The 21,012-nt window shown below is 46.1% G+C and overlaps 1 protein-coding gene across 2 annotated transcripts in view; it reads right to left on the reverse strand.

The window, feature by feature from the left end:
- The window catches only part of piezo2b (piezo-type mechanosensitive ion channel component 2b), a 56,692-nt gene that overhangs the window by 17,780 nt on the left and 17,900 nt on the right, over positions 1 to 21,012 (reverse strand). For both annotated transcript variants that reach the window (XM_076148312.1, XM_076148313.1), the window contains exons 5-23: positions 19,911 to 20,073; positions 18,664 to 18,922; positions 18,346 to 18,559; positions 15,198 to 15,372; positions 13,848 to 13,964; positions 11,906 to 12,023; positions 11,341 to 11,552; positions 10,805 to 11,035; positions 9,856 to 9,976; positions 9,504 to 9,697; positions 8,530 to 8,678; positions 8,234 to 8,407; positions 5,357 to 5,640; positions 2,623 to 2,783; positions 1,617 to 1,793; positions 1,351 to 1,473; positions 796 to 996; positions 492 to 696; positions 146 to 247 (exon numbers count right to left, since the gene is read on the reverse strand). In XM_076148312.1, the coding sequence (XP_076004427.1) occupies positions 146 to 247; positions 492 to 696; positions 796 to 996; positions 1,351 to 1,473; positions 1,617 to 1,793; positions 2,623 to 2,783; positions 5,357 to 5,640; positions 8,234 to 8,407; positions 8,530 to 8,678; positions 9,504 to 9,697; positions 9,856 to 9,976; positions 10,805 to 11,035; positions 11,341 to 11,552; positions 11,906 to 12,023; positions 13,848 to 13,964; positions 15,198 to 15,372; positions 18,346 to 18,559; positions 18,664 to 18,922; positions 19,911 to 20,073 (3,380 nt within the window). The remainder of the gene's footprint in view (positions 1 to 145; positions 248 to 491; positions 697 to 795; positions 997 to 1,350; positions 1,474 to 1,616; positions 1,794 to 2,622; positions 2,784 to 5,356; positions 5,641 to 8,233; positions 8,408 to 8,529; positions 8,679 to 9,503; positions 9,698 to 9,855; positions 9,977 to 10,804; positions 11,036 to 11,340; positions 11,553 to 11,905; positions 12,024 to 13,847; positions 13,965 to 15,197; positions 15,373 to 18,345; positions 18,560 to 18,663; positions 18,923 to 19,910; positions 20,074 to 21,012) is intronic.

The following is a 21,012-nucleotide window of genomic DNA, read 5'->3' on the forward strand; positions in this document are numbered from 1 at the left end:
ATTAAATTCATTCCAAGCATTATTATTATTATTATTATTATTATTGGAGCTTAAAGCCTAAAGCAGCTATTTTACTTCAATCCTTCCTCCTCCTTATATCATATCAGATTAGTAAACAGTGCTTCAGACTGCAGGTAACACGTACAGACAAGAAACATTGGATTTGGCTTGGTGTGGAAATCAGGAACGTAGAGCCACTTGACCACATTGGAGTCGGTAGAGGAGTCTGGAAACCTCCAGGGATAGTCTGGAATGAAAACATGCACCATTATCAGAGTAGTGAACAACATAAAATGTCAAGTTTATTTGTGGAGCACTTTAACGGAACGGAACAGGCAGTAAAGGCCTCACAAAAACAAAAGACATGGCAACAAATAAAACCAGAGATGGAAAAATGACATCACAGTATTGAGAAAGACAGACAGGAGACTTATTTACATTGCGCGTGATTGCTAACATGATTTGAAGCACTTTCAGGGTGGGACACACACCTGTACAGAAGGCAGGAGGGATCCCGATGCAGATGAAGTACTGGAACGTCAGCATGCAGGCCAGGAAGCAGCAGTACTTGGGCCAGATCTCGGCGATGGCTTTCCTCCTGCGCCGGTACATGACCACGATCAGGGCGAAGGCGTGCAGCATGGCGTAGAAGTCCATACGTTGCCCGATCACGTTGACCACCAACAGCAGGCACGTCTGTGGCGAGGGAGACACGGACCAGCGGTCACTGCAGGGTCTCCCCACATGACATCATGACACCAGGACTCAAACCCCCTTCTCTGTTCTGGACCTTACCTCCAGCCCAAATTTGTAGAAGAAGTAGTTGATGAAGTACTTGATGAAGTTGATGATGCCGGTGTCCAGGTGCTGCCGCGTGATGTCGTGGAAGATGATCCTGGCGGCAGGAGGAGACAGTTTGTTCCTCAGTCTGAAGTATTCCTGGTGGCGGTAGATGGTCACCTCAAAGCCTAGGATAGCCAGCATCAGCAGGTTGTTCTGCACAGAGCACGACAACATTTAGGTCTAAGTTAACATAGGAGGAATACATTTAATGTGATTGTAGTGTGGAAGACCAACAGAAATGATCAAAGACAAACATCGAAAATGTGAAAATTAGTTTGCTTTTCCTTCTCATCTTTATGATTCACTTGTTAAACATTTTAAGTCATAATTTTTAACTCTGGAAACTTGTGATTTGTCATTTTTTACCCAAATACTCACATTTTTCTTCATACACTTTACCAACACAATATCAGCTTGCAATCTAATTACATTCTATACATTTCTTTATCATTCTACACATTTCTTCATCACTTCTTTATTAATTCTGTTCTACACACACACACTCACCCTGAGGTAGTCCAGCAGCACATCAGCCTTCATCATGCCCACCCAGTTTGCAGGATCAACCAGCTCCTTATACAGCAGAGACTCCTCCATCTCCTCTATCTGCGCCGCTGAGTAATTTGATGGCTGAGGAGACAAAACAATCCTGAATACACCAAAACTAAGATCCTCAAATGTGTGATTATAATGGGATAAATGTAGATCTTTGTAAATGACAATAGAGTCTATGCTAGCTAGAGGTGTTAGAGGTGTAAACTGGTTCTATTCACCATGGAGCAGTTACTGGAATAGGACGGCGGGTCTATAGACTTCAGCTGGTACAACATTTTACATATGATGATGACACACGTCCAGACTGTGCAAACACTGGAGGCAAGCGGCCGATACTGGCTGTACGGCAGAGCGAAGGCCCAGGAAGCCAGGAACACATAGTTGAACAAAGACACCTGCGCAGGACACAAAGCAGGTGATGAAGACGAGAAACGGCTCACGTAAATCCTTTTTCCACCGTGGCTCTGGCCGCGGCTCTCCTTATCTCGCCGCTCTACGTGCTGTAACTGCGGCTAAGATTAATCCTTGGAACACCGGAGAGCAATTTGATGAGACGTAAAGCTGTAGAATCACACAGGTTAGGCTGCTATATGTGTGTGTGTGTTTGTGAGGGGAATACACAGATCACATTCTTAGTCATGGTCAACGATGACACGCAGCCGTTTAATGCCAAACCAGACGGATGCAGGAAAATAAAATAGGAATAAAGAGTTTTATGACATAGTTAAAGTCCATTCTCTATTCACTGCACTTGAACTGTTGTCTACCTCTAACGTACCGACCAAATGTAATTAAAGACTGACACGCACGTCCAAACAAACAACTCCTAATATACAAAAGTACAACATGATACTTCTTAAAAGGACAGTTGTTTGTTTGGTGGAGTTGTGGTTTTGGGCCCGGAGCCGTCTGCGTCTGGGCTCAGCATTGGATTTAGCAATAAATTCTACTTTTAAAATGTCTGTTTTCCAAGGATGTGACAGTAAAACAGCCCCTCTGCTAATAAATGATCCAGAATTGAACCAGGATGTCTTTTGAAATGCTCAGTTATACTAATATTTGTAATTTAATGTAGCTGCAGAATCTTCAAATGCAATGGAGGAGTGTTAAACCTGTGGAGGGACGGAGAGTCATAATGAATCCGGCCTGTTTAGATATGATATCAGAGCGAGTGAGGCGGCGTGTGAAAGCAAGCGCAGGCCCTCTTCAGTGTCGCTCTCATACCTCTTTGACGGAGACCAGGACTATGTAGCAGGACACGATCTTGATGATGTTGATTTCCAGCAGCCACCAGATAAACAGCTGCAGCTTGTGGAAATACTCCAGGAACTTGAGGAAGAGCACCGTCAGGCGGTCAACCACCAGGTGCCATTTGTTCTTCAGATCTAAAGAGGAGAGGGAGAGGACAGGTTTGTTTATGACGAAAAACAACAAAGAGGAAGAAGAAGAGTAACTGAAAGTGCATAATGTCACTGTTTATGTTCTACTTAATGAGTGGAAGTGGCACAGACAGACAATATGACCTCCTTTACACTTAATGAGAAAGATCTGGGACTCGATAGACTAAAATAATAACACTCTGCTACTTCACGCTTTAATTCAGAGTTATAGGAGCTCAAATTAAAGACGTCTTCTGTTCTTGTGATGGACCTTTATCTTCACAACAATTACATTTATATCAACAATTAACTTTTGCTCAGTGTGCATCTTTAAACCACTTTTATAATCTCATGAAGGTGCTTCAGCAGAGCAGTGTAGAGTAGCTTATGTTTTTTATTAAAGTCATATTATTCTGGCTTTAGTAGCGCCCTCACTGTCCGGGTGAGGAACTCTGTGACAGCGTTTAGCTCATATGGAACGCAGCTCATTATAAACCCAGAGGCCCTGTAGGTTTGTGTTTTATCACCTATTTTATTGACTGTGTATACAAACAACTTTTAATTTAAGAGCACTGTGACCGTCTGTGTAAATACTCTAATGGCAACAGCTTTAGCGGGAGGAGGTAATGGATTAGAGTGGGCACTTGAGCTATACGTGGTGTCAGAGGAGAAAACGAGAGAATAAATCTCACTGAAACCAAAAATCTGCAACACAACAGCTTTTTTTTTTTTTTTTTTTTTTTTTTTTTTACAACGCAGCTTGTGATAATTAATGGAGGTCTGGTAAAAGCGCCGCCGGCAGATACTTAGGTGCCCTCCTGACCATCGCACCCAGCCTCTGTGAGACACGTTGGGCCATTAAGAAATGTATGCAACATTCGTCTTGTGAGCAGGCCGGAGACGGACGAGGTGAGCGAGACAGGAAGCTGAGAAGATCCCAGCACCCATGATTCAAAGTGATGCACCCAAAGTACCAGCACAGCCAATCTAAACACACACGCGTCACCGAGAGCGAGAGAGGGGACGACGTCTGCAGCAACACAGAGATGCAACCTTTCATATCAGGATCATGAATGGAACAATCACGTGTTTGCTCAGATTTCTACCACAGCGACACGTGAGAGCCCATACATACGTGTGTGTGTGTGTGTGTGTGTGCGGGTACATTCTGTGCACGCTCGCTGAACCACTCGGGTGTCACAATAAGTCACCCTGGTGTAAACATCCTTTGCAAGTTTCTGTCACGCTCCAATATAAAAATGTGGAACATCATTTAGCTCTATACAATATCTCTCCGTCGCTCGCTGCACTTTGATTCAACCGGCCTGCACACATTCAAGGAGGTCATGTTCTCGGTCGCATGTTGGTGTGTTTGTCTGTTAGTGGAAAAGCATCTAAAGGGCGACGACGCCAATTTTTACACATTCAAGGGTTTCGCAGCTGAAGGTGTTTAAAGTTTGGGGAAAATGAAGTCGTGACTAAATGCGTAGGGGAGTGCAGCCGCCTCATTATATAAACTTTAAAGTGTTAGTGATGCATTTATTCTCACACTTTTGCAGTCTTTAATACCAAAACAGAGACGCCTCCTTCCACTCTGCACGCGTCGCACTCTTCAGCCGTAAAAAGCTTGACTCAGTTGTTTGGATAGCGTTCCACATGAGCAATAAACTCAATTATAACGTGTAAAATGTGTAATGTGTCTAATGTGTGAAATGAAACAAGTCGAGTGACGGTAAAAGTGCAGCAGACGCAATGGCGAATTCTGAGGGTGAACAAGTTTAGCTGCTTTCTTGTTTGTTTCTTTATTGCAGACAGGCTGGGTTTGTTGGTTGATGACCTCAGGCTCAGGGGGAGGATGGCAGGAGCATCTAGGTGAGTTATGCATTACAATCACACGTCTGATTACAAGCTTCCCCCTGCAGCACCGCATGAATATGACTCAGGATCAAGCTGATTGAGAGTCGCAGGCTTTTTGCTTGAATTCCTGGAAGCGCGTCAGTCGGAATACTTATTTTATAAGTTGAAATCTGAAGCTTTGATTGTTTCTTCTGGTGAAATCTTGCATTTCATCGCCAGACGTGCGTCTCATGAAGCTGCACTGGCGACTGAAGACATTCCCGTCCCTGGATTTGAACGTTCCAAACCACAGATTGTCTTCATTGTCGATCATCCTGTTATCTTTTGGGCTGTTGTCTTTCTGCATCAGCCTCTATTAAGCTTCTATTGGTTTCCATGCTGCTCTGATATTCTCCTTTGGATTCCTTTGTTCCCTCGGCGCTTATAAGCCGTCCAAGATCGCGAAGCAAAAAGAAAATATGATAAATACTTGGAACTTCAGAGATGAATTTGGAGCCTTTTCCAGCTTCATAAGCCTCTACAATCCTTCTTCTCCCCAGATTGTCCCAATTTGTTTATGTTCCCATGAGCAGATTAGAGAAGACATTGAAGGTTAAAGGTTCACCTACTCTTGAAGCCCAGACTGTTGAGTGTGTTTAGTGTTGAAGATTAGAAGATATTTAATGAGTCATGCAAGCACACATCCTGGTTATTCCACATATCCATCAGCCTTGCTCTCTAACCTGAGCTCTGTTCCGTGCTGGCCTCCGCCTCGGTCCCGCCGCTGCAGTGGTGGCTCTCCTCTGCGCTGGACTGGCGAGGGTCCGAGAGGCTGGCGGGCTTGGTCACCTTCTCCTCCTCTTCCTCGTCCATCACCACTACCAGCGTCTGCTCCTGCTCCTTCTCCTTCTCCCTGGCCCAGTCCCTCTGCTTCTCCTGCTCCTGCTCCTCCCGGGGCAGCGGAGGGTCGGTGGAACAGGAGCTGAGCATGGTGAGGTCCGCCAGGCTGCCGTCCTGGTGCACCAGCCTGAGGAACGTGGGAGAAGTTATCACACGCAAAGACACTGCAAAGATATGAGCTCACACACACCTGGGTTAATATACTTGTGAGGACTTGGATCATTATTCATTCAATTTTATTCAATTAGTAGTTGTAATGCACATCAGCATTCAACTTCTGGGTCGTATTCTTTCATGTTTATTTGACATTTGCATTTTTAAGAAGCATTTATTTATTCATGACACTGGCAGAATCATTTCCAGCCCTCCGGTGTCACAGTGTTTTTGTTTGCCGTATTGTTTTTCTGTTGTTGCTTTCGATACGGCGGTTTGTGCGACTGCCACTTCATGCCGATTCTTCACGTGTGGAGCCAGTGATCCTGATGCTTCAGGATGTGTATTCAGCTGCTTTTTGGGATCAGATTTCTGTTTTTTTTATCCCGCCAAACCAAAACAACCACTCTATGCAGGAACATCTGAAAATAAACATCATGAATAGGATCAAATCCTGTTTTTGGTTCATTCATTTAACATTTCGTGGGCTTCTATCAAGCCTTCAGTGCCTCTGCCCTCGTCTGTCCTCATGTGACATGTAAAGATGTCACCATTAATCCTAACCCTAACCATGATATCATCATCATATCAACATTAATATTACACTTTGACTATATGAGGTAATGGTGAACATATATGCATCAAACTAAGTTCATGTAGAGGAACTTTTAGAGGTTTTAAACCCTATAAGTGTCCATTCAAGCGCTTACAAACCTGCTAAGAGATGTCAGAGTAACGTGAAAGTATTGAAATATAAGTTAACTAAGCAGAAATTCTAAATTCAGCAACAAACCCAAATCCAACATAACAATTTGAGAGCAGGCGAAAAGCTCCTTAGATTCAAACCTTCCCCTCACATTTCCATCTTTGGTCCTCATAAGTATTTAACACACACACACAGACAGACAAACACATATAAACTGTATACGGCCTGTCTGATTCTCAGAAGGCTCCGATGCAAATGTAAGGATGGGAGTCATCAGCCCTGCGTCCGCTAACGCAGGGCGGCAGGGTGACGTTTCATCAAGCGTGGCGTTTTGAGAAGCAGTGCACATTCCTTCTGCATTCTTTCAAACAATACATGTTGTCTTTTGGAGTCTGAGGGGTTTCTCCTCTTGCAGTGGATCTAACGGCAGCTGGCTAAAGGAGGCATTAACCCTTACAAATCTTCTCAGGCAAATGGAGCGAGGTCGGGTTTGGCTTGCATGAACCGGCCGCATATCAAGGCAGGCATGTCCTTATCTACCGGTCACACTTACTTGCTCTGTTGGGCGGGAATTTTTTGCTTGATGCTGCTCGGAACAATAAAGTTACACAAGAAGCCAAGATGAACAGTGAGGAGAGATGCTGACACACACAAGCTGAGACTAACAACGGCATTTATAACACCTACAAAAGTCTAGCTAGAGGTTACAATGCATGAAAAGTGTAACCATAAATATCTTGAGAGTTGTAGGGGGGAGGAAGAAGGGTTTCGGCTTAGGGAGGTTCAGTGCAATGAGGACTCACTGGCAAGACACTGAGAGGGAAGAATAAGTCGTTAAGATTCAAACATGCTTGAGAAAGAGGCCGCCGCACACAAAGGTGGGCGGTTTGAGAGACGGCTGCAAGAGGGGGTTTACTGGAAAAAGGGGCTGGGGGGGTTCTGTGAGAGGAAACAGGCAAGATACTACAGAACTAAAACCTACAAAAGGAAAGTCAGTACACTTTTCTTAAATTAGACAGGAGCTATAGTTCAATAGGTCAAAGGGTCAAAGTGAAGGGAGAGGACGTATAGTGACAGGAGGGGGAGTGGTGGCAGGTGGGTGGGTGGGTGAGGGGGGCGTTGATGGATGCCACAGAAAGCGAGCAGGTACCCACCTATTCATGATCAGATAGACACGACCACTGACTTTACCGTGGCTGTGAGAAGGAGAGCAGGGCGGCAGAGGAGAAATGGCAACAGGTCACAGAGGGAAGCAGACACAGACTGAAACTGAGCCACAACCAAACCAAAAGAAAACTAAAAAACCAACAACAACAACCGGAAAACCACACGACCGGCGACGACTACGAAGACGACAGCAACACAGTTCAAACAAACCACATCAGAGCCGTCACCACACAAAGCGGGACAACGAGGAAGACAATGAGAGATGCGTGAGAGGACAGTGGTTATGATGAGGTTGTGGAAGTGCGAACGCCCACACAGGGAGGAATGCTGTTGCTCGACAACAACAACACAGCATCACACTTTACTCTCATCAAGCATGTTTGGAGAGAATCGCTCAAACTCTCTCTTTGGAATCAGGTTAAAGACTTTAAACATCAATATTCAGTTTATGGGTCCTGGCTGTAGAGGGTGCTGTGCAAACTCAGAGAAACTACTATAAATGTCAGCGAGCTTTGACAACTTGTAGCGGACCATTCCTTATCTAATCTCAAGCATAAACAAGCAGGATTGAACCCAGTGTGATGTCATAGAGGTCGTGGAAAGGTCACTTTGTACTACAGCTCCGTGAATCAAACGTTGACAGTAGTTAAGCGTGTCCAGGACAACGCTCTCCCTCCTCCCTCACGCGTCTCACCTGTATATGGTGCTCTCCTCTTTGGCTATGACGGCCTGGAGGTCGGTGAGCTGGAGGAAGCGGTCGTGGAAGTAGTGCAGGTGGAGAATGCACACCAGGAGGAAGGAAGTGGGGATGAAGATCCTGGTGAAGAGCCTGGAGACGGAGAAACGCTCCAGGCCCAGATCCTTCAGGCTGCACACACAGAAAGACAGAGGAGCTCAGAAAAAGCAAGATTCTACTTTCAATGCAGCTCCACTAGAACTAGGATGCTTGTCTACTGCCTTGCTCGAGGGCAGAGGAGCCTCATCTCTCACCTCTCCTCATCCATGCCCAACATGTTGGACCAGAAGGGCAGCGAGGTCTCAAACTGGAAGGTGTAGACCAGGATGAGGACCAGCATGGTGTACATCACCACCGACATCCAGAAGTATTTCAGGATCCGTCGCCACCACTCGTAGTGAACCTGGAAACCGGCAAGAACCCGGAGCGTGAATCACCGCACGTTAGCGGCCGGGGATGCGTTAAATTACACAGATCGCAGATGACGTTTAGGATTTAGTGTGAGGACTCTGTTTGGCTTTATTCAGGATATAAAACAGTCATAAATACACTGTGGATATGAGGCTGCAGTACACAAACTTTATGACACTCGTAAAATTGCCAGCGCCTTTTGTCTTTTGGGAAATTGAATTTGGAAACAGGAGGAGATTTTCCTCGTGAGCTAAATCTGGATTGGAATACACGCATCATAAAACTGATTGAGCTGATTTAAGACTAAAGAGATACTAAATCAGTCAATTTGGTGAAACGTAATGATTGTGGGGGTGTATGAGGTGTGTGTACCTGGTAGAGCACCACAGGGTGTGTGAGGTGTGTGTACCTGGTAGAGCACCACAGGGTGTATGAGGTGTGTGTACCTGGTAGAGCCCCACAGGGTGTACGAGGTGTGTGTACCTGGTAGAGCACCACAGGGTGTATGAGGTGTGTGTACCTGGTAGAGCCCCACAGGGTGTATGAGGTGTGTGTACCTGGTAGAGCGCCACAGGGTGTATGAGGTGTGTGTACCTGGTAGAGCCCCCACAGGGTGTATGAGGTGTGTGTACCTGGTAGAGCACCACAGGGTGTATGAGGTGTGTGTACCTGGTAGAGCACCACAGGGTGTGTGAGGTGTGTGTACCTGGTAGAGCACCACAGGGTGTGTGAGGTGTGTGCACCTGGTAGAGCACCACAGGGTGTGTGAGGTGTGTGCACCTGGTAGAGCGCCACAGGGTGTGTGAGGTGTGTGTACCTGGTAGAGCGCCACACAGGAGAGGAACATCATCATGTAGATGATCTTGTACATGACGATGCGTCCCTCAAAGCTGACAAAGAAGAACATGCCACCACAGATGTAGATCCAGTACTTGACCAGCAGGGCCATGATCATGTTGCCCAACACCTGCATGATGTCCTGCTTCCCATCTTCCTCGGTGTCCTCTTCCTCTATAAACAAGGCAGCACACCAGGAATCACATTAACCCTGACTGACGTGCTAATTACAACAACATGCAACATCTGCTTTGTATCTGCTGCTGCTGCTGTTTTTCCTGCCTTTCACTATAAAACACAGGATTTCTCCTATAATCTGAATCAACGCTCACCTTTCTTCTTGTGCTCGTCCACGTGAACGTCTGAGAGTCCGGCGTCATCCTCCTTCAGCTTCTCCTGCCTCTCTGTGAGCGTCTGTCTCAGCAGCAGCCAGAAGCTCAGCAGACACAGCACCTACACATAAAGGATTAAAGTGTTTAGACAAACGTGCTAACATGTTGAATCTTTGGCTTTAACGTGTGGGTGGTGTTTACAACATGGGAGAGGATTAATGTAAATCGGAACCGACTCTCTATACTTTAATGGCATGGTCTAAACTTTCACACACTCCTTGCCTTCATCTGGCACTCAAATAAGCACAAGTAAGCCATAAAATACACTTTAAGACTGCGTGCATATGGAATCCAATTACACCTCAGGAGGGAAGAATACATTAATTAAAGCACTGCAGTGATGATGGTTACATATTACAGCCACTGGAAGCCTTTCTGTCTCACACACACACACACACACACACACACACACACACACACACTCACCAGCGTCTGTGCTGACCTGCTGAAGTATCAAATCACATTTTAAACTCAGTTAGGTCAACAAAGGCCTTAGAATTTGGTTTGATTTGCTTTGCTATAGAACTACTGTGTACACTGAGTGAAAACGGACACTATCTCTTTAGGGCCCCCCTCTGGTAAGAGCCTGCCTGTTCTGATTGATCATTGTTTTTTCTCTAAGCATGAACTTCAAGTTCAGGAATAGAATACAATAAAAAGTAAAGTATGTAACCTTATAAAGACAACTAGAGATTTCTTGTGCTGCTCCTTAAACATTCCAAGGCCATTAGAAAACTCCCTCACATCCAGCTTCTCTTTAAAGGCTTTAACTTGATCTAAACGTGTGTGTAGAGTCTGCATGGGGTTGTGGGAAACAGAAAGGAAAAGTGCTGTGTGAGACTGTGAGCTAAATCGACACAATCTGTTGACTGTTCCTCCTCTGCTGTACCTTGGATGCCAGGGACTTAAAGGGATCATCCTTCCTGAGGAAGAGTCCTGGGACCGGCTCCATGATCTCAAAGCTCCAGATGTACTGCAGAACCATGACCAGGTTGCCATAGGCCACCATGAAGGGAGACGTCAGCATGGCGTAACGCCGGCGGTCCCTCACCATCCAGAGCGTGCAGGACCAGATCAAGAAGACAAACGTCAGCCAGCTGACATAAGTGATGCTCCAGGCCTGAGGGGAACGGATTAGATCCCATAAACACAAACAACAACAAGCCTGCAACTGATATGAAAGGAGTGAATGGAAGCAGCTCCATGGAAGAAGCTGGGATTCACTGCCTTGCTCAACGGCTAAAATGCTGCGTTCATGTCCCACTGGCATTATTGTAAATATGAATGACAGTCAAAGAAATCACATCAGCATCATCATGGTTTAGAGGTCAGTTACCTCATTTAGAGGTCATAGATGACATCATTATAGTATTTAGAAGGAAGATGTATTCAGGTGAACAATCACAGTTACTCTTTCTTACTCACCATCATGGCTATGAGAGCACAGATGTAACTTTGTTTCATCACAAAGCGGAAAGCAGTGACCATAGCGCCAACTGCACCTTTCTTCTCCTCCTCCTCTTCCTCCTCTCCTCCCTCCTCCTCCTCCTCTCCCCTCTCCTGTGACTCCTCTCCTCGCTCCACGTCTGGCTCCTCTGGGGGCAAACGCACTTCGTACACACACTGATCCTTCTTCTCTGGTTGGACACAGGAGACATGTGCTATCGTTAAAATATTTATACTGCTCTGTGGCATTTCCTGGTTTAAGACAAAACTATTACTTCATTAGCCACAAAGTAAACACAGTACAAAGTCTAATCACAAGGTACAGCCAAGACAGAGGGGAAGGCACATCTGAGTGTGTGCTGCTTTGGAATAAGTCATCCTGGTGCTGGGAAAAGTTTGACTGAATGGGTGAGGAAGTATGAAAGATAGTTTTTTTGCTGGATTTTGAGATGTATAACACTTTGATTTAGGGAAAAAAGGGAAAAGGAGTTGTGATTTCCGTCCATATCCATCCTGACAGACAACAGGAAGTTGCCCAGCTCACCTATCCCATCACTGGGCTGGTCCCTTTTATACTGGGGGGTGGAGTACAGATCCAGACAGACGGGCCCGTTCTCCGTTGTGACAAAGTCAAAGGACGTCCCGTTTATCGCCAGCATATTCTGTGGACAATGAGCAGATGTGAGGAAAACATCTATAACAGGAAATGATTCAGGCCGGCGTCACACTATCACACAGCATTCTGCCCTACAAAGGTGAAGAGGCGTGACTGAGCTTTGTGTTAACACTGACACACACTTATGAGGAGATACAGATGTTCCGCTTTTACACTATCAAAGTGGACAGATGGTCTGGGGATCAGACTCAGATGTGGTCTGTGTCCGTTACTCCACTCCGGCCTTGTAGGGCAGCACAGGGATAATTCCACCTTTCACACTGCACACAGTTTAGCTCCGGCCAGAACCAAATTGAACCAAACTGACGAGCATTTCACACTAAATTATCCAAACAGAACCCTTGACTTCCTGTGCTGAGCTTGGAAATATGAGACACACAAGCGGGGGCCATAGAAGGTGCAGGGAACAATCTCACCTTTTAATTACAAGTGGGAGTTTCCAAAATAATTTGGATAGATTAACTGTGACATTTTAAACTCCCCATTGGGCCAGAAATGACTATTTCTGCACACATAAACCAACGTTTACAGTAATAAAAGTTATATTTATGGGTCTTTTCTATGGAAAAGATTCATAATGCTGTCATTGAGACATTTACCATAGAACCAACAACTTCTGTGTCCCGCTGATATCTTCCATATTTACAGCTCAGAGGCATTTCAAGGCCGCGTCTTGTTAATTAAAGCGACTTGGCGAAACTGCTGCAGTGAGGAAAAGGGGGTACAACTCTAACTCTAACACTTAGGGGCTGAGGGTGAGTGGGCACCATGCAACATTTAAGGACACACACACACACACACACACACAGAGCAGCCCCCACCTCAGTCGTACTGATGCCGTCCTGAGTGGAGAGGAGCTGGGAGAAGAAAAGAGCACAGGAGGCAAAGAAGGTGCGTTATTGACGAGCTGCTGGAGTCAAAGGCCTCAATGTTCTTTATAGTCCCTGATAAGCAGGAACAAAGCCGAACAGCACTACTCTGTAAATCGAGCCCATCACTCATCTGTGTCTGCACACCCTAAAAGCTTTTAAACCTCAGGAGGTGGCCAGCGGAGACAGACTACGGACCTTTATATGGGAACAAGGTCAGAATATGTGAGTGTGTGTGTGTGTGTGTGTGTGTGTGTGTGTGTGTTTCCAGATCCAATCTTTCCAGGGATGAGGTTATCACTATCATGCAGGTGAAAGTGGAGGCAGACTTAAGTTGAGATTGTAACATCAATCTACAACAACAGCCAGTTTATCAGCTTATTAACCTTATTTCTGCTCTTTATTTACATCTTTGTCAATATATATTATTAACTAACATTTCCACTAATTACCTGAGTGTTTTGTTCCATATCGGTTGATTCTGAGCTACATTGACCTTGTTCTCTTGCCTTTATAACCCAGTGTGTAATGGCACTAACCTGCTCCAGGACCGTCTGAGTCCGCTCCGTGTTTTGTTCAGACTGTATTTTTGTTAAACACCATAAGTGAATGAATGTACTGGAACGAGGAAATGTGTTATTTGGGTCATTAGCAGCCAGACTCGTTAAAGCAAGTTTAAGCACTTTAAGCGAAGGAGAGAAGAAGGAAGAGGATATGAATTATTGCTCCAAGTCATCTATGAAGGTTCTCAGTCATGCAGGTCGCTGTATAAAAATCTAGCAGCTCCAGGCCAAACCCGTTGTTTAGTCTGGAAGATGTTTCACCTCTCGTCCAGGCTGCTTCTTCATCAGAGTCAGAAGGGAAGACGCCTGGACGAGTGAGCGGGGAAACATCTTCCAGACTGAGAAGCTAGATACTCCACATTTGAGCCTTGACCTTACGTTTCTCTCCTCGGTGCCTCGGTACGATTTCCACCACAGCTGCCTCTTCTTGATGGCTGAGATATGTCTTCCGTTCTCCAGCTCCTCCTCATCGTTCATATCTCCCTCGTTGTCGTCCTGAAACAACAGAGATAGACTTTGCTTTGGATCTTCCCCCCGCTGGAATCTGAGCTCAGAGCCCTATTGTGTGGCACAGACCGTCACACACTTTTTAATCAAGTTGAAAGCTGAAACAGAGCACGTGTGGAGTATTCCAGTGGCCTGACCTTTCAAAACAGGAAATTAAAAAGGTCTGATGTACTTTTAGCTATTTTATTGACACTAAAAGTCACGTAACTGTTCCATTCTCATCCCTTTGGATATTTGAACCTCATTGTCTGAGTCGCTCTTATTTGTTTCAGTGTCATAACCAGGAGCGATCCTCTTTACTGAATAAATACAGATGATGCACCACAAATAAAGCATAAAATCTTTAATCCAGATATTGTAATATGGCCTCCAGATTGTGAAGTGATGGCCGTGTCTGTTTGCTGAACATCATCTTCGTCATAAAGCCTCATGTTCGCTGTGAGGGCCACGCTGTCAAGGCAGATTTATGTTGTAATCAGGTTTTATTATTAGAATCTTCTAAAGTGTAAGAGTAGGTGGAAACGTGCGCACGCACACACATCAGTGAAGGGATCAATAATGCATACAGCCCCGCAGCTTTACAGGGGAAGTATTGAGCCCTCTATAAAAACCCTAATCTATAACTCCATTATAGGACAGAGGAGGGCAGCCTGCAGCACAGACCGAGACGGGACGACCTCAGGAGAAGCTACAAACACTGATGACCACAGTCTCTGACACTCCTCCAGGACTTGCTTCAGTGCTGGGTCAGGTTGGGAGCGAGAGTGTGTGACAAATGAACAATCGGACGTCTCGCCAACTAATACAGATGCAGCTCGGGGCCGATCGATAATGAGAAACATTGCGGTTTGAGGTTTAACACGTCAAAAGGTGGCGTCATCCCTCCGCCTTCCATCAGACCCGCAGCGTCTCAGATGTCACCTGAGCTACGACGGCGATCCATAGTCCTGAACTCTTCCATCGATGCCGCTTCTCTGATCACAAGGCCGCCCTGCTGCCCGTTTTATTCTATAGCCATCTATTTCAGGTCGAGTGTGTGTGCTGCCAGATTCTGCTGTGGAGTCTGGTGAAGGTGTAACAGGCTAAATTAAATTACACTCTAACCCAGCGGCGTCTAAAGCAGGACAGCATTAACCACAGATCCACCCCATGTGTGTGTATGGGGGTGGAAGGTCAGCAGGTCAATCACTATTTCATCTTATCTCCATCCACTATCCTCACCTCAAACTCCTCGATGGGCTCCTGCAGCCAGAGGCGGATGAGCGTGGCCAGAGTGTAGTAGAGAACCAGCAGCATGATGGGATTGACAAAGTGGAACCACTTCAGATTATGGTTGACTATGAGCTTCCAGGTCCGGGTGCAGTCGCTCTGAACGATGGAGGAGATGCCAAACAAACTGCAGAGAGAAAAGACAAAGACAAGAAGAAGAAATAACTTCACCACAATTCTCTTTCAGAACTGGAACAAAGCCGAGTTTAGAATCCATCTTATTCCTAAATGTGTGAGGGAATAAAACAGTGAGAAGAATAGAGTCTGTCCATGCTCAAGACTTTAGAGCAGACAGAACAAAGCTCCATGGATTCTGGAGTGATGAGGTCACTAATTCAGCTCCTCTCTGACTTGACTGGGAGGATAAAATATAACAAACATTCTCTCTTATTTATGTTCCCTTTCAGTAAGACACAAAAGAGCTCGGAGGCCTGTGAGTCGCTCTCCCCTGTCCTGAGTGAGCCGGCCCATCGGTCCCCTGCCAGAGGTTTCTGTTCTGGAGAAGTGTATTGTGTAATTCAGCATGAGGGGGGGTCCCGGCTCCTCCATCTTTAAAACAAAGTATCGATTCCAGAAACAAAGCCAAGATGAATGAGGTGGTGTGGACGCTACAAATGCTTGGGAGGAAGTGCACCATCATGCAGCCTGAGCTCAGACGGCCAAGTTCCCTATTCGACCACATCCATACCATCAATATGTGTGATTACATAATAAGAGCCAAAACCATCTGAAACTCACTCTTTGGCTTTTTGCTCTCACCGTCAGTGTTTCTACTCATTTCCAGGATGTAGTCAGTAGGTCAGGAGAGGGACAGGAGTTCATACACACACACATACCACAAGCAGTGAGCTGGAATATGTGTGAGGAAGATTTACCACCAAGCATTGTGGCGTTTGTGAGTTGTTGTTTAGTTTTGCGGCAAATTCTTTGTTGCTTCTCACTTTCTCAGACATGTCCTCAGAAGGCATCCATGACTAAACATTCTGCTCAGAAGTTGCAGAATGCTCCGTGACCAAAAGTCCCCGCTGTAACACAAAGGATGCCGGATGATGTCGTCCTTTTCCTCCGGCAGGCCAAAGGTCATCCGCGCTGACGCAAACCAGTGGCAACCGCTTGGATTTAGAAGCCTCCAGAGTCTTTTCCTTCAATGCCATGTGGAGGAGTTCACCCCCCCCTCTTCCTCAGCCTCGCCACTTCCTGAATGGTTTTGGGTCTCGCAGCTGGGGAAAGCCTGCCTGGTCACATGACTGGGGACTTCCATTGTGAGGAGGCGAAGCAGGAAGTGGAGTGGAAGCCAGGCCTCACTCAGCGCTGACCCAACAGCGCGGCCCGGTCACTTGTCAACAGCCACAATTAGGGCAAAGCGGCGAGGTGGCCTATTGTCCGACGGGTGACTGCACGTATTCATGGAGTCTCCCTGTGGCCGCCTCAGAGGAAACACGGCGAGGGAGAGGAGGATGCCTTACTTTTATCAGCACGGAGAGGCAGACAAAAATACCTCAGCGGTGTGGAAAATCAACACCAACGCAGGAGGAGACGGCACGTGATGAAACAGTCGGTCTATTCATGTAAAGAGCTATCAGAGAGCTGCTAAACACCTCCACATTTAGACTTAGATACACACTTTGACGCCCATATTCACCGTTTACAAGCTATCCCCAAATTTCCCATAATTACAGCTTTATAGATCTGCAGTTTCCTTCTCCAAAGTAAAGAGATGGAGAGTAGTTAGAGCCTGTGCAGCACCGGGGAGAGTGCAGGAGCAGATGGTCTCCGTTCATTCTAATGCGTTTATGTTCTAATAAGAAACCTGTCAATGCAACACTGCCATCACAGCTCGTCTGCCGTCTGATCCAGGGGAGCGATAGGAGGACGGCCGGGTCGGTCCAAGGCAGCTGGAGCTAAACATAGACGGAGCAGCCTCGGCCCTGACACACACACACACACACACACACACACACACACACACACACACACTCGCACGGAGACACTTTCAAAACCAGGAACTGTCAGATCGATACAAGCCGGCAACACCAAGGGCGCAGACGTGACAGACACACACTCGGATCAGAACATATGGCCGTTATTTGAGTTTTTGACTTTAGATACTAGCTGTTGTGTGTTTAAACTTTCACGTCAGATGTCTGGCGTCCTGTGCTTTGTTGTGACACTGACCTCACGCTGTCACCGTGGGTTCTTCCTGGTAGTTTAGGTTTAAAACAGTCACATAATTATAACTTATCAGCTTGATCTTTCACTGTAACTTCATGGCCTTAATTTGTAATCTGCTCATAAACAGCATTCTTTGCATTCCAGGGTGTCGGTCAAACACAATGGGCTCAGTGACCTGTAGCAGAGTGTGTGTGTGCGTGTGTGTGCGTGTGTGTGCGAGCATGTCTTTTTTTACTCTGACCGTCATATGTTGACGAGATGTGCAACAATGTGGCTTCACTCCAAACCGCTGTGTTTCACCGCTGGAGCCGCAGACCGCTGATTGTCTCCGTTCTCATGCATAATAAAATAGCGCTGGTTAGGGAAGAGCCTAAAAGCCGTCCCGCTAATATTGATGTGCCAGGAGTAAGAGTTTGATATATCTACTCTGCAGCTGCTTTGCCGTTCTCCTCGGGCCTTCTTGTTTGCAACAATAGTAAATATTTATTATCATTTAAACAAACTTGACGTGGGCGCATTAAATAAGGAATGGGTCGGCGCTCAGGCAGCTACGAGAGAAACGCCGCCTCCACTTACACAGGTTTGGATAATAATTGCAGCGGGTGATAACAAAAAGTTGAAATGTGGCCTCATTTACACAACCGAGCCAAGTTTGAGATCATTTCAGAGTGTGTGTGTTGTGTTTTGAGTCCCACAGGGGGATTCTGGCCCAGATTAGCCTGCTGAGGTTCTGGTTGGCAGCTGAAACCAAGAATAGAGACCTGAAGAACGTCAGAAGTGATGCTGTGTGATTCTGTATCCACATCAGCTGAGGATCAAATCAATAATAGAACAGAAAAGACAGGAAAGCTGAAGAGAAACGAGACAGAAATATAGAAAAACAATAGTATCTTCATGTATTTTGTATTATTCTAAGTAGAAGCATTACCGGATGTAGCTGTCAGCCGGCGGGATGGACTCTTGGAAGAACTGGAACTGGTAGAGGTAGAGGACGATGAGGTGGCCGGCGCTGAAGATGGCCATCAGCACGCACATGCAGCTGAAGAGGAGCGTGTCGAAGGTCTGACAGAGCGACCACCAGGTGCAGAGGAAGATGAAGACGAAGAAGTAGACAGCCGAGGTCAGCGAGGGAAGCATGATACCTGGGAAGGCAAACGAGTCAGAGTCACATTACTGCTGTTTATGACGTCCAATCAGAAACAAGGATTAGTGGAAACACGGGCGAGGCCTCTGATTGGTCGCTCACCTGTCAGGCCCAACAAGATGGTGACCACCACCTTCCCCGCCGTTGTGATCAAGTTCCCTATGATCTCCTTCACTTTGGACGCCACCCCCGCCACAAGCCGCAGGGCCTTCATCTTGGCGCTCTCCTTGGCCTCCTCCTCCTCCTCTTCCTCCCCCTCCTGCTCCTCGTCTTCGTCCTCCTCCTCTTCTCCGGCCTCGTAGCCGGCTTCATAGTCTTCCTCCAGCAGGATGTTGTCCTCCAGGCTCTGCTTCTCTTCCTCCTGTAGGGGACGAGACCTCGGGTGAGTGACAGCTTGACAGGTCAGCGCTCTCCGTGGTGCTGAAAGGAACTCGGCACATGACATCATGTCTGTCCATCAAAGCCTAAATAATCCTGCATTGACGTCTACGGTGAATTGCGTTTGACCATTTAATCTGTCTGTCTACTTGAGAGGCCAACTTCCTCCTCTTCCTCCTCTTCCTCCTACAACCAGCTCTGTCTTGGCAGCGGTATCCCCCCAATTACATTTTCCAATTTAACCACAGTTTGGTTAAAGTAGAAACATAAAGATTTAGTGGGCCATTTATCCTGATTTATATGAATCCCACAGGCACTCAGCACAGAAAGGAGTGAGGTGGCACAGATCTCATCGTGAATCCGACTCCTGTTCCAGCACAAACTCCGGACTGGAGATGGTTTTTGTGTGTGTCAGTAATGGGGAGCGATGCCATCTGTGCCACAGTAGAAGTGGAAGTGAACGCGGATTTAATCAACGCCGAAGTCGTAAAAAGCTAAAGGGAGGACGTGGAGCAAGTCCAAGTCATCGAGACTCACAATGAACTCTGTTCTAACTCCATGATTTCCCCTTTTCTGCTGCATAAAGCAGGAGAGAGTGGGGGTGCGGACACGGACGAGGACAAAACGTTTAGAGAGACTGGAGGACGAGACGCCAGAGAGACGGAGTCAACCTGTTCACTCAACAGGACAATGAAGGAGAAGTAATTGTATAAGCTAACACATGAGAGCAGCAGGTGAACCCGGGCAGAAGTGCGTCCAGTTTCTAAATTCACACACACGTTTATATGATACATAGAGTCACACAGGCTTTCTATTCTCTTCACAACAATGAGAAATGAATCAATTAATAAAACTGTCAGAGTTATTTGGAAACTATTATCAACAATGACTGTTTACATATGACTCACACATGCAGCCAGACAGGCAGACAGACAGAAAGGCAGACAGACAAGGAGACAGGCAGGACTAACTTGGTCCTCCGATTCGAAGTCGGCGTTGTACTGGGCCATGTCCTCGGCGGGCCTCTTCTGGACCAGACTGCGGCACAGGAGCCAGATGGCGAGTCCGGCCATGAACATGCCGATGTCCGGTACAAACACTCGGATGCCGTTCCCCGCGTCTGCGCCGATCACGCTGAGGACAAACGTGAAAGGAGGGTGAGGGCAGTAATGACATTTTGCAGACAGTTTCCTGTTCATATCTAATTAGGAGAATAGAATGAATCTGGATCACCCGTCTCGGTTGTGATGAAGATGATAAACAAAGGACGGGGAAAGAGACAGAACAGCAAAGTAGAATATCTGCTGGAAAACATAAATACTTCTGTTCTCTGGCCTTGTGGATGTTCTTGTCCTGGGTTTAAATTCCGCCTTGGATATTTGTCAAAAGTCATCTTGGCCCTTTTTACAATGATGATATACGACCAAATAAGGGCATCTGCACCCAGCTCTGTACCAAACACTTCACATGTTCAAATAAACGCAGAGGAATCCAGATTTTTCCTTTCATTTATACTTTTTAATACGTGTGTTGTGTTTTTATATGGAGCACCACCCACTTTAATGAAATCAGGAGCTGCTGGGTTTAAATGTTAAATCACCGTTAACGAGACGCTCAGATTCCATTTCATCAAAACACTGCGAGTGTGTGGAATTCTTTGAGCTGTGAAAAACATGTTTACTGCACTGAAAACTGCAAGCTCTTCTTCATAAAAATGCTTCAGTCTCTCTCTCCTCCTCTTCCTCCCTTTCTCGTCACATGGCTGCCTTACATTAAGTTAAATCGGCTGAAACTATTTGGATCTTTTTAATTTCCGCCCTTAAATGACACCACAGAGTAAAAGCTGAAGCAGATATGAAGAGGGCTTCTTTAGTACTTCTCTAACTTTCTCCTCTCATCTAATCCTGAGAGAAATCTGAGAGGCCGCAGATGATAAACAAATATTATTCAGACTTGTATTGATCGTCTAAAACATGAGTTTATCATTTGGAGTCTCGTCTTCCAGGTCGGGGCGTTGGGCAAACAAAGCCTTTGTCGTGTTTGTTGTTTGATTAAGTCTGCCGGCCTCTAATT

The sequence above is a fragment of the Genypterus blacodes genome, unplaced genomic scaffold (genome assembly GCF_046128005.1).
Source record: "Genypterus blacodes isolate CSIRO-AG114 ecotype Tasmania unplaced genomic scaffold, CSIRO-AGI_Gbla_v1 ptg000005l_1, whole genome shotgun sequence".
NCBI lineage: Eukaryota > Metazoa > Chordata > Actinopteri > Ophidiiformes > Ophidiidae > Genypterus > Genypterus blacodes.